Source organism: Scomber scombrus, chromosome 9, assembly GCF_963691925.1.
Source record: "Scomber scombrus chromosome 9, fScoSco1.1, whole genome shotgun sequence".
NCBI lineage: Eukaryota > Metazoa > Chordata > Actinopteri > Scombriformes > Scombridae > Scomber > Scomber scombrus.
The window spans coordinates 4,751,031-4,764,871 of record NC_084978.1 but is presented as its reverse complement, the minus strand read 5'-3'; the positions used below and the strand labels follow the sequence as shown (position 1 = coordinate 4,764,871).

General features: G+C 39.7%; 1 protein-coding gene across 1 annotated transcript in view; it reads left to right on the top strand.

Annotated features, from left to right (window-relative positions):
* Positions 1 to 13,841, top strand: part of ppargc1b (peroxisome proliferator-activated receptor gamma, coactivator 1 beta) — a 99,531-nt gene that overhangs the window by 61,538 nt on the left and 24,152 nt on the right. The window contains exons 2-3 of the mRNA XM_062425760.1: positions 3,409 to 3,594; positions 9,215 to 9,415. Of these exons, the coding sequence (XP_062281744.1) occupies positions 3,409 to 3,594; positions 9,215 to 9,415 (387 nt within the window). The remainder of the gene's footprint in view (positions 1 to 3,408; positions 3,595 to 9,214; positions 9,416 to 13,841) is intronic.

The window sequence follows — 13,841 nt, the reverse complement described above, 5'->3', positions numbered from 1 at the left end:
ATAAGATGAGCTTCATCTTTTTATCAGACATATCCACGGTATTTAGCGCTGTGTGAAAAAAAGTGAGCAGTAATTAAAACCCATAAACAACACATTGAAATGGAAACGCACAGTGACACATGCACACAATAATGAGACTGCAGCGAGGAAAGGAACCAGATAGAGATTGATGATCAAGCACTGCTGTGTAGAAGCTGTTTTCCAATGAGATAATTAACCATTAAAGAAGAAATTCATCACAAATCAAATCTGTGAACTATTAGTTGATTATTTTGTTTGTTTGTTTGTTTTTTTGGGAAATGTAAATTCTGAAAAACTGCTTTTGTGATAATGAGTCATGACAGAGTATGAGAGGATAGAGCAGTGTTATTAGAGACAGTATGTCTACATGAATGTTTCTCCCCACTGATTACATTTTCAAACCTCAAAAAGAAGCTTGTTGTAATTGAGTTTTTAAAGTAAACCAGTTTGTATTCATATGAGGAGGTTTGACTCGGTGCTAAGCTAGCTGCTAGCTTCTGTAAAACAGCAACACAATGATGAAAATAAGGTAGTTTGTCCTGTTTAACATTAAAACTAAACTTACAAAATGTTTATAGATAATGAAAACTTGCATTCAGTTGATTTATTAATCATGAAAATGTAAAAAATATAAACTTTAAGTGAATGTAACGTTAGCTGGTTAAGCTACACCAGGACCGTCTTATTTTAGTAGTTTTCCAGATATCAGTGACTGTATTGTAATTAAGCACTGTGATAATGTTTTAAACAGTTTATACAGAATATACTTCACATAAAATGTTATAGTTTGTCACAATTATAAGACTTTCTTTCCCTTATTGATTTAAATGGAGATGTTTTGTTTTGTGGTGGTTTCAAAGCTGCTCTGCTTCTTTGGTTCATGTGTTGCATTTTAAAAATATATCAGCAGCTGGTTCATTCACCATAAAAGGCTGTGACATGTTCGCTGTCAGGCCAAAAACATGTGACCATAAATAGCCAGAAATACACTGTATTTAGCTAAAAACTGTGTGTGTGTGATATTCTCGTGAGAATTAAATTAGGCTCAAGTTATTCAAAGTTATGAGACATAAATATTCACTAATGAGCGTAAAGTAGCTTGGTGTTTGACTTAGTCATTCAGTTTGATATGAATACTGAAGAAACCTGATACTGAATTCAGTTTGAAAGACACTTGGTGTAACTGGTTGACCCTGTCTGCTTGTGCAGTGAGATGAATGGAAATGAAAGTGTGTGTGTAGTTGTGTGTGTCTGTGTGTGTCTGTGTGTAAGTGTGTGTGGGCGGGCGTATAAGTGAGACAGAGACAGACAGAGAGACTGGTATCAGAGCATGTTTCCTCATGACACATACAATAGGACATTGATCTCCTGGTGTTCTGTGGGAAGAGCGAGCACACACACGAACACACATACACACACACACACACACACACACACTCAAACATACACATTTTCAGTAGTACACAAAATGTTCGACTTCCTTGTAAAAAATCCAGTTTGACTGCATTCTGTCCCCAAAGGTTCCCCTCCTTCTTACACTCTTGTTTCCTCCATCCCAGCATTTTTTCCTCCCTCATTCATCTCCCTCCAGAGACCATATAACCACTTCCTCTCACACTGAGTCACGTACGCACACTTCCTGCTCTTCTCCTCCGTTCTCACAATGACATGGTTCAGTGTTTCTGTCTGAATGTCAGCCATGTGTTATGACTGCAGAAGACCATGTAGCTGATAACTTCAGTGCAGTTCTTGCAAAGGTCCCAGTGTGTCTTTCGGGGGGATTCGAGTGATTTGTCTGTGAGAGCATTTTAGGGATTTTTTAATAGGGTTTCAATAGTTTTTGAAGAGGTTTAAATGCATCATCATGGGGTTATATAGTTGTAGGAGTCTTTTTGAGTGGGGTTGATGTGTTGTAGGCGTTCTTGAGGGGGGGCTCCACAAGTCTTTGAAGGGGTTTGGGTCCTTCTTTAAGTTTTAGGAGATTTAGATGAGGTTTAAAGGTTTCATTATGGGGTTATATCATTGTAAGAGTCTTTTTGAATGGGGTTGAGGTGTTGTATGGGTTCTTGAGGGGTCTCTACAAGTCTTTGAAGGGGTTTGGGTCATTCTTTAGCTTTTAGGAGTTCTTGAGAAGAGTTGAGGGGTTCCTGAAGAGGTTTTAACAGTACTCATAGGTGCTGTTCTGTCCCAGGGTGCTAGGGAGGGTTAAGATGATTTCAGGGCTTCTTGTCTTTAAAAAAGTGACTCAAAATAATGAATTGCTTGTCAAAATAGTTGCATTGATTTCCTTTTGATCAACTAACTGATTAATTTACTAATTGTTGCAGCAATAGTTGCAATAGTGAAACAATGCAGTCTCCAGTAACATATTTTACAGTGCATCAACTTTATCTTCACTGCTTTTATCGTGTGGGTCTAGTTAATCTCCTCAGCTCTCATCTTTTCCTTGATGTTTTACTTTTTGTGTGTGTGTGTGTGAGTGTGTGTGTGTACGATTCAAATTATTGCAGTTTTTAAAACACTGTATGCAGGTCGCAAATTATCTGGAGACTTTGCTGACTGCAGAAATGTGCTACCATGACCAAACAGTTCACAGATTATAAACTCTACTAAACAGAGCAGCTCATTTCACTGATTAAACACCCCCTCAACCGACGAAGGGGAACTAATCACCTGAAGACTCTTGGGTCACGGTTACACTTTGTTGTGAGCCACAGGGAGATGCGCAGGATAAATACACGAGGACGCCTCCACAATGACTGCTGGTGTATGTGACACATTTTCTGTCTAATCCTGCATTGTGCCTGGGCAGATGCCTCTATTGGTTTCAATGTCGAACCTCCTCTAACATGGAAGTCTCATTATCTGTAATGAGTAGCTGTTGAGAGATGAGGGGCTGTTGATGAGAGCTTCTTGTGACTCTGACAGTGAACAGTGTAATAATATACAGTATATGCCAGATGATGGAGGCTTTTATCCAAAGTGCCTCACAGTACTTCAACTGCATACATATTTTAGAAAGGGTGGCCCAATGGGAACTAAACCCCTTAATTGTAACAATGGTAGAGCAGCGCTGAGCGACAGACTTTAGGGATCCGAATTATTTCCCATGTTTCATAGCTTGTGTTTCAATTCAGAGAGCAATAATCTGCTTTTGTGATCACATGAAAGAGCAAAGTGGGAGACGAGATTGACATAGGCAAATTCGTCCATATCACACCGAGGATCTTTCCAGCTGTAATGTTCACATTCATGTTTTACAAAGTGACTCATGCACTTTTGTCGCATCCCAAAAAAAGAACAAACCTTCAGGGAATTGTGCTTTAATCTCAATGTTTAACTAACATGACCTTTCCCTCTCTCTCCTTCTCTTTTTCCATCCTTCAGTATGGGGAGGAGGAGGTGTGTTCGGACCGCTTGGACACTGACTTCCCGGACATCGACCTCTCCCAGCTGGACACCAGCGACTTCGACAGCGTCAACTGTCTCAGCGAGCTGCAGTGGTGCAACGATCAGCCAGCGGACGTATCACCGGCCTCCATCCACTACAGTACGACAGATGAGCTCTTCGAGGTGAGGCTTCCGATGAAATACACTACAAGTAGATACAGTTAACGAAGGACTGCCAACTTTGGACATGTAGTTCTACTGTATGGATGTGTGGTTCCATCAAATGCATCAGAAATATATGTCACCTCTTTTGTGGTCAAGCACATTTCCTTCCAACTTGCTAAATTATTGTAGTTATGTGGTGATTATAACCTAAAAAAAACAAAATCCATTCAAAATAATAAGATTTTTTCAAATTAAAGGTCCATTTCGCTGCTTTTCCACCTTATCTCTACCTCCCTATCTACCTTTATATAATGTGAGACACCTGCAGTTGTTGCAGATGTTCTGTGTCTCTGGGGCACAGCTGTAAAATCTGTTATTTCTTCCGGCACAAGCACCATCATTTGACGTTTAAAGTGACATTTACAGTGACACAGTTGGGGGTAATGAAGAACAACAGGCTATTTCAGCTTAAATTTCTAGTCTCCAACTCTGGGTAGCCAGGAGGCGTTCTCTAGATGGCACTCAAAATCTAAACGTCTTTGTTCTTTTCACTTATATTGCAAACTAGGTACATTTCCAACAGTGAAAATGGCAGCAATTTGACTGCTTCAGATATTCAGCTGTACTTATTCGAGCTAGAGGATACAGCTGAAGAAGTGTAGAAAAGAGGGGTCGAGGCTGCAGCTGCATTAACTGCAATGCATCCTGATACTTGTAGGCTGTAATACTGACAGATAATGACTCTTTCTTGAGCCTTTATGCAGTTTTCATGTGCAGGTAGGAAAATACCAACATCAGGTATTTTAGGTCAAACACTTAAGACGTTGCTTTCACATTCATTTAGAACACACAGTATCACACCTAAAGACAAACAAGCAAATATTTAACAGCTTTACATGTGTGGTTTTTGCCTCAACACAAAATTGACGCAGGCACAAATAAACCCTTGCACAAAGAAAAGAACCTCCTTTTTCAGCAAAATTCAAGATCAGATTGTTTCCGGCTTAAGGCTAATCCACAGAGTTGGCTCCCTGAAGTCCCATTATAACTGGAAAGTTCTGGGGTCTAATCTGATTTTGGAAGTACATGCTGCTGGACCCTAAACACAACATCAATATTTCAGCACTGAGAGAAGCCATAGCTGAATAGCTGAACCTGTTGCTCTGGACACTTGTTAAGTATATGTTTTACAATTCATTAGGGAGTTGGTGTTGTGCAGGTTTAGTCAGTAATGAGGTGCAGTGCTATGGTGATGCTGAGGGATTGCATATCGGTGAATTAGGAAGGTCTTTTATCTCCAGGTGATAAGAACATCCTTTAGTGACTTTAGACTTTCCTTTAATGATCATTCTAAAGAGATTTTGTCATGTGCCCAATGCCAAACTCTTAAGATTTGGTCAAATTCACCATATTTTCTAAAACATCCTCTACATCAGGGTACTTTCTAAGTAAGCATGAAGATTATAGAGCCACAGTCATAATGCCACCATCACACTGGAAGGTATAATCTTGATTTGGATGGTTTTACTTTACCAGCAAAGGAAAATATGTGCAGTGAGACCACATAATATTTATTTAATTATACACATGCATGACCAAACAAAAGCAGAACTACATCTTTGGCCCATGTTGTTTTGCAATACCAGTAAGGAACATGTTATTTTGATTTGGTTACTTAACGCATGTGGCATACTTGTAACTCCACAAACTTTTAGTGAATCTAGACCTCGAGGTCCGTTGGTAGAACAGCCAAAGTTTCCTTTCGCTGTTGACACGTGCAAAACACCAACCGCTTCACCTGATCTCTGTGCTGAAACTTGGACATGCGGCGTGTCTCAGAGGAAGCTGCCAAGAATGTAATTCCCAGTTATGTTGTGTGTAATATGATGATGGAAGCAGTGCGGATCGGCCCCATGCATCTCAGTGCCAATGAAACCGAATCTGCTCGGTGAATTCAGGGAATACCCTTCTTATTATTATTTTTTTATCTATCTGAAAGCCAACCCCGGATCATTGATTGTCTTAAAGGTTTCCAGCCCTAGCGAAGTCTCGTGGTCCCATTACAGAAGCTAAATTGAGTGCATCTCGAGAATAAAAAGACAACAACAAAGAGATAAAGTAGCATTTAGGTCCAGATCATCGGCTATGTAATTCAACTCCTCTGGTGGAAATTGCTCTGATGCTGTGCCACAGAGTATTGGTTAAATAAAGACAAGCAAAGCATGATGGGAGTGCAGGTGAATTAAATACCGTCTCTGTCTGTACTCTTGACTCTATATCGGATTTTATTCTTATTTCGATTATCATCGGCCAACGCCTGAGTGACTCTTTTTATCGACAGCAGGAACAGCATCTCAGGACTGACTGAAAGCTCCACTGTACATTAACAGTAATAGATATTGGTAATGTATTGACGACATAATCTTAGTAAGAAAGAGGCAACATCAAGAGACTTTATTACTGGGATCTGCTCCTGACAACGCTCAGCTGAGAAAGACTTCAAGATGAAAGAGACAAGAGTAGACATGACGCATTAATCTCCTATTGTCTTAATCTTCTGCTCTTTCCCTGTCGTTCTTTATCTCACTTTCTCAAATACTTTGACTGTTTTACTTGCTGTCGACTTAAGTCTCAGTTTCTTTTTTCTTTCTATCTTTATCTGACTTTCATTTGCTGTCTTTCTTTGTCTTCTCGCCGATACGTTTCCCATTATACTCGCTTCTCATTCTCTCTTATATTCAACTTTTCATGTCTTTTCTCATTTTGATGAGATTCTGAGTGTTTCTTTCTTCACCTTCTTTGCTTGAACTTTCTCCGTTTCTGTGCCTTTTGCTCCCTCTAATAACTAATTGAAGATATTATTCACATACTTTTACTCTTTTAAGTCCTATGTATCACCCACACAGATGTTTCTAAAGGGGGACATATGCTTTTTCTGGTTTTCTTTCATTCATCTACTGTTATCTTGTCGGACATCAATGTAAAACATGGTTAAAGTTCCAAAACTTGAGGTTAATGTATGTAGAGCTTCTCTGAACTGTAAATCAGAAGCCAGGCCTTCAACCTGCTCTCAACGCTTCATTTGCAATGTTTTTTTTCCTGACCTTGCCAACGAGCTGACCTCGGTTCATCGCACATACCCAGAAACAGCCGCCCGTTCCTCAGCCTTTGTTGCTAAGCTTGTTGCTAAGGGTGGTTTTTCTGTGCATTGCTCGGACATGCACAGATTTTAGAAGTTAACAGTTCGACTAAAGAACAAGAAATAGTAGTGAAATCCAACTACTATAGTTTGTTTAATGTTTTTTTTTTTTAACATAGCCTCAATAGCTATTGCTGAAATGACCTGTTTCAGAAAGAGGCTGAACTGAGGGACTATATAAAGGCTCATTATAAGATAAATAAGGAGTTTTTTGTTTATAATCATGTTAAGATATTCCAGTATTGCCTCAAAAGAAAAAAAATATACATCTAAAATTTGCATATAACCTTTTAAGAAGGGGAGTTTTGTTTCTTCTCAGCTAGCTCTGCCGCCACACACCAAACCCCCGACCCAAATTCTTCCCCCACCATATTATATTTAAGCCGATATCTTATTGATCAGACTTTTACAGCAGAGCAGCCGGTCAGACGGCACTCGGTTATAAATACGCAGTAATGAATAGAGTGATAAGCAGACAGATGCCGTGTCTCTGTCTCTCTCTCGGCTGTCCGTCAATACGCCACTTATTTACTGGAGGGTATCCGAGTCTAATCCCATGTTGGGTGGGATTGATTAGTGTGTATATGTATGTGTGCTTACATGGTAGGACTTCATTTAACCTTGGAGAGTGTAGAAAGAGACATTGAGAGAGGTGGATACACACAGAAGGTTAAGGTAATTGTATATGATTACCTTAATGAAATGCATTACATATATATATATATATATATATATATATATATATATATATATATATATATATATATATATATATATATATATATACATATATTGTTAAATAAACATTTAACCACTACTACAGGTCACTTATATGACTTTCTGTCTTTCTCACTTTCAGATTAATCAAATTATTATCCAGGAAATCTGATTAATATCATTCTAATGTAATTAATATAATGAGGTAATATCCATTAGTGCTTTTGAATGTACAAACATGCTAGTAATGGTAATAAAGCTTCTCAGATAACGGTATAAATACTGAAGCAGACATATTTCAGTTTTAAAACCATGTATCAGATGCTAGATTCAAGCCCATGCATTTACTGATGTAACACTATAGTAAGGTGGGTAAACCAGACAAACTTCTATGTTTTTTGACATCATGTAGAGAATTTCCATCTGAAAAATCAGCAGCAGCAGCAAGCAAGCAAGCCTGAGAGACGGAGAATAAATAAAATAATAAATATTTTGGCAGCCAAGATAGAGCTGGATGATAAAAGGGAGAGACAGATGAATGGAGCTCGGTGGCTTCCCGTAGGCCAGCCATGCTATCACCTCTCCACCAGACTCTGCTCTCAGCAAGATGGCAGCTCCATGACAAGTAAACAACCCCTCTGTGGTTGTACAGGGAGCGATGGAGGGGAAGGAAAAAAGAGCAAATATTGGACTGAAATTACAGATTAGGAATATTTCCCTCAAGTATCTTCAAATTTGATCATTTTCATGCTTTAAAACATGAAGCATTCATCACACAGAGTGAGTGTTTTTTCGGATAATTGGTCATTTAAACAGAATCTCTTCAATCATATGAGCGGTGGACAATGCTGACTGTGTTGGTAGTTTGTGCACTTACCTTTTTCTTCTTTGTAAAAAGGCAGGTATCCCCTTAAAATGAATCTGCTATTATTGATTTATGGGCTTTTAGGTGTTTGGAGTCCAATTAGCTGCTGTGTGTTTCTCATTTGGAGGAAATTAGACAACGTTAAAAGGAAATAAAAATACTGCATTTCCTCCAATGATGTTTGCAGGAAGAAATTAGAGGAAATAGACCAGCATGCAGTGCAGCTACAGATATTTTTGGGTTATAAGAAAAGGTAATTGCCAGCTTCTCTTTACTGGAAAAGCTCCTGCAATTAATGTCATAGCTACACATAGGTATTTCTGTACTGCTACACTCTGTACGCCTGTGCTCCACAATGATGAGACAAGGGTTTCTAATAAAAGCAAACTAATGACAACATGACTTTAGAAATGTAGCAATCATTAAATACTTCTGATATGTAAAGCCTGGGTATGCTTGAAATTAACCAGGCAAAAAGTATTTACAGTTGTTCTAAAGTCGGGCAAATAACCACCAATCTTAGAGAGGATGGAGCCACAGTCATTGTTTAAATTGGGATATGGTTGCAAACTTTCGGGCAATCCTTTCATTCATAGTGTTCAACTTGTGTGTACACAGAAATTGGCAGAAGTAGTTGGCTAAAGAATTAAAAAAGGGAACCTGAGAGAGAAGTACAGTGTTTGCTTTCACTCACACCTGTTGCTGTGAGAAGTTATACATTTTTTTAGATGATGATTGATGATCTTGACAAGCACTTTATTCAAAGTTTAATGATTTAAGATGATAAATTGACTCAAGTAAACATGTAATACTATTTGAGATAAGTCATTTTCCTGTGTTCTTATGTCCCCTTCCAGATAGAAGAGGAGCATGCGGCTCTGCTCGCCGCTCTCACCGACAGCCTGGACGGCATGGTGGATGCCGAGGTGGGCGGGCTCTCCGTCTTCCCCACCTTGGGGGAGGAGCCCGACCAGGATGAGGAAGACGAGGACAATCTTCCTCTCAGTGCGGAGGACTTCAGCCAGTCACTGGGGGCCGAAACAGAGGATCCATCTCTAGTAAGAACACATTTTTACTGTTTTTTTTATTTCTTTTATCCTCGCTGTTGGACATTCTTACTGAAGCAACATAAAATGGAGAAAAGGTGTGATCAGAACACTCATTTCCATCTCCACTGGGGTCCCTCTCACTATTGCAACACGTCTGGGCTTTAACCCCCTTTTAACTTCTTGATATTTACACCTCAAATACCCTCGTGTTACTCTTTTTGTGAGTGGTCTGTGAATCAAATGTCCGTTGGAACTCAAAAACCACCACCTGTTGAAGTGGAGCCTTTTAATACATGCTTCAAACACCATCCACCCCCCTCTCTCCCAGCAGTCCCCTGCACTCCCCCCCCACCCCTCCCCACGTTGTGTCTCTCCTTTCCCATGCTCTCCGTCTCTCTTTCTCCCCAGTATCTTAATCTGTGTCGCGTTTGCTAACCTTGATGTTCCCCTTGTTGGCCTGCGAGGCTCAAAGTCTGCCTTTAACTCCAGGAAAACATGGGGTGGGGGGGTGGGGGGGGTGAGGCACACAGTAACCTTTCATCCTGCCCTGTCCTCTGTGTGTGTGTGTGTGTGTGTGTGTCATTCTGTCTCGTTGTATTTCTAAGGACCACTTGTCCTTAAAAAAACAGGAAAAAAAGAGATTTGAATCCTCTAGAGTGAGGACATATTGCTCATCCTTATTCAAGAGGAGTGTTAAGGAGCTGAACTTATCTATCAGCACCGGATTAGTTTTAAATGTAGAAGTAGCAGAATGTTTTTACCCCAATTTTTTATCCTTTAAACATTTAAATTTAAACAATTGACACAGAAATTTCAATTTAAAATGCCAATACCAATATATCTACCTAAATCGCATACATATAATAATTCACTCTATTTGAGATTTAGGGTTATGACATGGGGAAAATGCAAAATTGTAATACAAATCTCTTTTGCAGTACTTTAAGGAAGATGACTAATAGCGTGCACCCAAACACTACATTCACATTTGGCACATGGCCTTCCTCCACTCTTCTGGTTTCAGGCTTTCTATAACCTTTTAGAACCTGGTTGCAGGGATTCGCTCCCATTTAGCCACAAGAGCATTAGTGAAATTGGCCACTGATGTCGGTCGATAAGTTGGCGTTACAGTTCAAGCTAAAGGTGTCAGACAGGGTTGAGGTCAGAGCTCTGTGCTGGCTGGGTCAAGTTATTTGAGACTGGAAAACCCATGTCCCATCTTTATAGATCTGACAGCTGCATTGTCAGGTTGAAACAGGAAAGGGCCTTCCACTAAACAGTTGCCACAAAGATGAATCACACACACACATATATAAGATCATATGATGTGTGGCATTAACAATTCTCCTGCAATGAAACTAGAGCCTAGTTCAAACTATGAAAAAAACAGCCCCACACTAAAAGTACACCAGGGTATCCACACACTGTTGGACACATTGCGTTGTGTTTTTTTAGAGCCTCTATTCAATTAAACATGGTGTAAGTTTAGATTAGAATAAAGTGGAAACAGTTGACTTTAAAAACTCAGGCAACAGCCAAAATGTAATCGAGTCTTTAAAAATAAAGAAACCCAAACGCGTGTGCGGTCTTGCAGCACGTGCTAAAGTTTATGTGTGTTTGCTTGTTTTCAACCCCCGCCCCTCTCTATTCACACAGTGCTGCTGGATGCCTCTCTCTCTCTCCCCAGGCCCCTCTATCCTTCCCTGAATCAGACTTCTAGGAACTTGTTTTTCTGTCCTCACTCTGTTCCCCCTGCTATCAGCCCCGACCCCGCACCTGAGCAACGGCCCTATTGTGCCCTACTTTCCCCTCGTTTCACTCCGCTGTCAGAAGAATGCAAGCCTGTACCCGGCTCTGGAGCTTAATTGAATAAGGAAGCTATTTCACCGCAATAAACGACTTATGATTACAGCTGTAATGCAGCCTTATTGCACTTGTCAAGATGAATCTGGCCCGCTTCCTTAATTTGACTTAAATTTCACAGCAAACAGGCTGCTTACAGGGTTTTCTTTTGCACTGTGATTTAGCGGCAGGCTACAAAGATGCTATTGTTTTAGGTCCATGTATCATGTCGGATGGCTGAATACCTACAGCGTAAATATTCACTGAGCTGCACTGGCTTCCCATTTACAATTACACACCGAGTCGTACTATAAAATAAATCTGTCAGTAAAGGTTTGCTTAGAAAAGGGAGGTTGGATGTTAAGCAACCCTTAAAGTTGAAAGGAAGCCAACTGTGAGAAATAAGACCCCAAAAAAGACTTGAGGGAGTTAATAACCTCATTAGGCTGGTAGAAATAATAGACACATGAAGATTAATACGATGTGAACCAAGGATAAGAGAGGAAAAACAAAAATAAATGCTTCTTTTTTAAGGAAATTCCACTTGAATTTAAAATAAGTTTCAAATCCCAAAACAATTCAAGCATAATATCTTTACTTTTGTAATGCAACTTGTGCAGAATATGAAGAATAACAAAGAATATTAAGATATCAATGATGGAGCATGCAATTCAACTATTGAATAATGTATTTTATATAAGCAGCATATATCTATTCTACTGGTTTATGGTCACAGCAGAAACTCATTAATTTAGATGTACATTTAAATATTTAAATTAAGGATCTTTTATCAATGCTGAGACTCTTGCATACTTTAAAGTTGCACTAATCAATATTTTTATATTGATCTAACTCCTATGTAAAATGTCACCTGACTATGCAGGTCAACTCAGCTCTACTGAGCGTTTAAGTGAACAAAACAGTGCTGAAAGGAGAATAATTAATTTTGGTCTTCAATGTTTTACAGTTTTTCCGCTGTCCGTAAGTGGCAAAAAAAAATCAGTAAATGCAGGTTTAAGGAGTCGGGATCGTCTGTCATATTTGACCCTTCTGATTTATTTGGGACTGCACCACTGACTACACAATCTCACTGACATTAGAGAGAAAAATGACCAGGGGAAGGGACATTCCTTCCAAATTGGTGGAAATGATAATGACTTCATTGACCATAGATGGTTCAGGGTAGTTTGGCGGTTTAGGAAGCCAAAGAAATGCCAAGCCTCACAGCGATAACCATGGGCTACATTATGCTGGCATAGTAACAGCAAACATGAAGCAGTGACAGAACTGGTTTTGTTGCTGCAATATGTTGAATGTCATGGAGGCATTGTTTAGTCCAAAACAACAAGCCAGAGATACCGAGAGGTCAAGCCACCACATGCCATCGTCTTCGCTGTTGTGTTGGAAAACATCGTCGAACCCCACACATGACCGCCCTGCCCTTGTTAAACCTTGAAGACTTCTTGGTTATCAGTCAACTTGTGTCAAAATAAGACTGATTGCAGGTTGGTTAATCAGTTACGCCTGCCAGTTTCCTCACTTTCCACGTCCATCTATATAAGAAGGTCAAATGAAACATAGCTGATTCAGTGACTTACAGGCGAAAAGTGAAAAACCCCACTCATTATATATACTGAGAAGAGCATGATCGAGTGTGATACAAGTGAGAACCCCCTTCCATCATGCTTATTTTGACTGTCAGCTTGGTCTCTCAGTCTAGGAATTTTCCATTCCTAAAGTGCACAAAATCTCAGTTTAATGATTAAGCTCAATGATTAACTGCCGGTGCGCTGCATGTTACTGGAAAATGTAAATAGCATTAATTCATCCTGCGTTTTATTGCTACAGTAGAAGCCCTTGTACAGTAGAAGCTCCTCGTGAGCTATCTTGAAGCGTTGCACGTATCAACCCGGCTTGTTTTTCCACAAATACTGAAACACGGTAGAGCTGAAAAAAGTATGTTCAATCTCCAGACACATGGCTCTCAGTCAACTGGTTGTTGCTTCATTCCTCTGACAGCTGGCAAGATTACACACGTTTCCAAAAAACCTTCCTCACATGCACACAGCTTCTTTCTTCTGTCACAAAATGTTATACTACCGCTACTGTTACTGCTGCTGCTCCTGGGCTGCTGCTTCTACATTTTCCACCTCTTCTTCTATTTCCAACTTCTGAAATCTTTTCCCTTCGGGTGTCATCTATGTAACACCTCCAGGCAGCAAGCTTATAACTACTAAGACAAATCAAGCCTGCTGTCACTCTGGGGGGTGGGAGGGGTGGATGTGAAGTCTTCTATGTCTAAAGTTATGAGATGCATATTATCATTTACATGTCAGGCACGTTGAATAGTATGGAGGTGTTTTTTCATGGAACAGGAAAACATGTTTGTTTCGCTTACAGTCGACTTAAAATAGTCGTGCAAGCATTTGACGGCAGGGATTTAATTAAAATGTTGTGCAATTTGTCATAAATCCAGTAACAATTCTGCGTGTGGTGCTTTTTTCTGTTTCCAAATTGCTGAATTTAAACTGAGGGATCGCTGTATCTCCTCTTAATTACTAGACTACCACTATGAATACTGTTCACCTGTAGC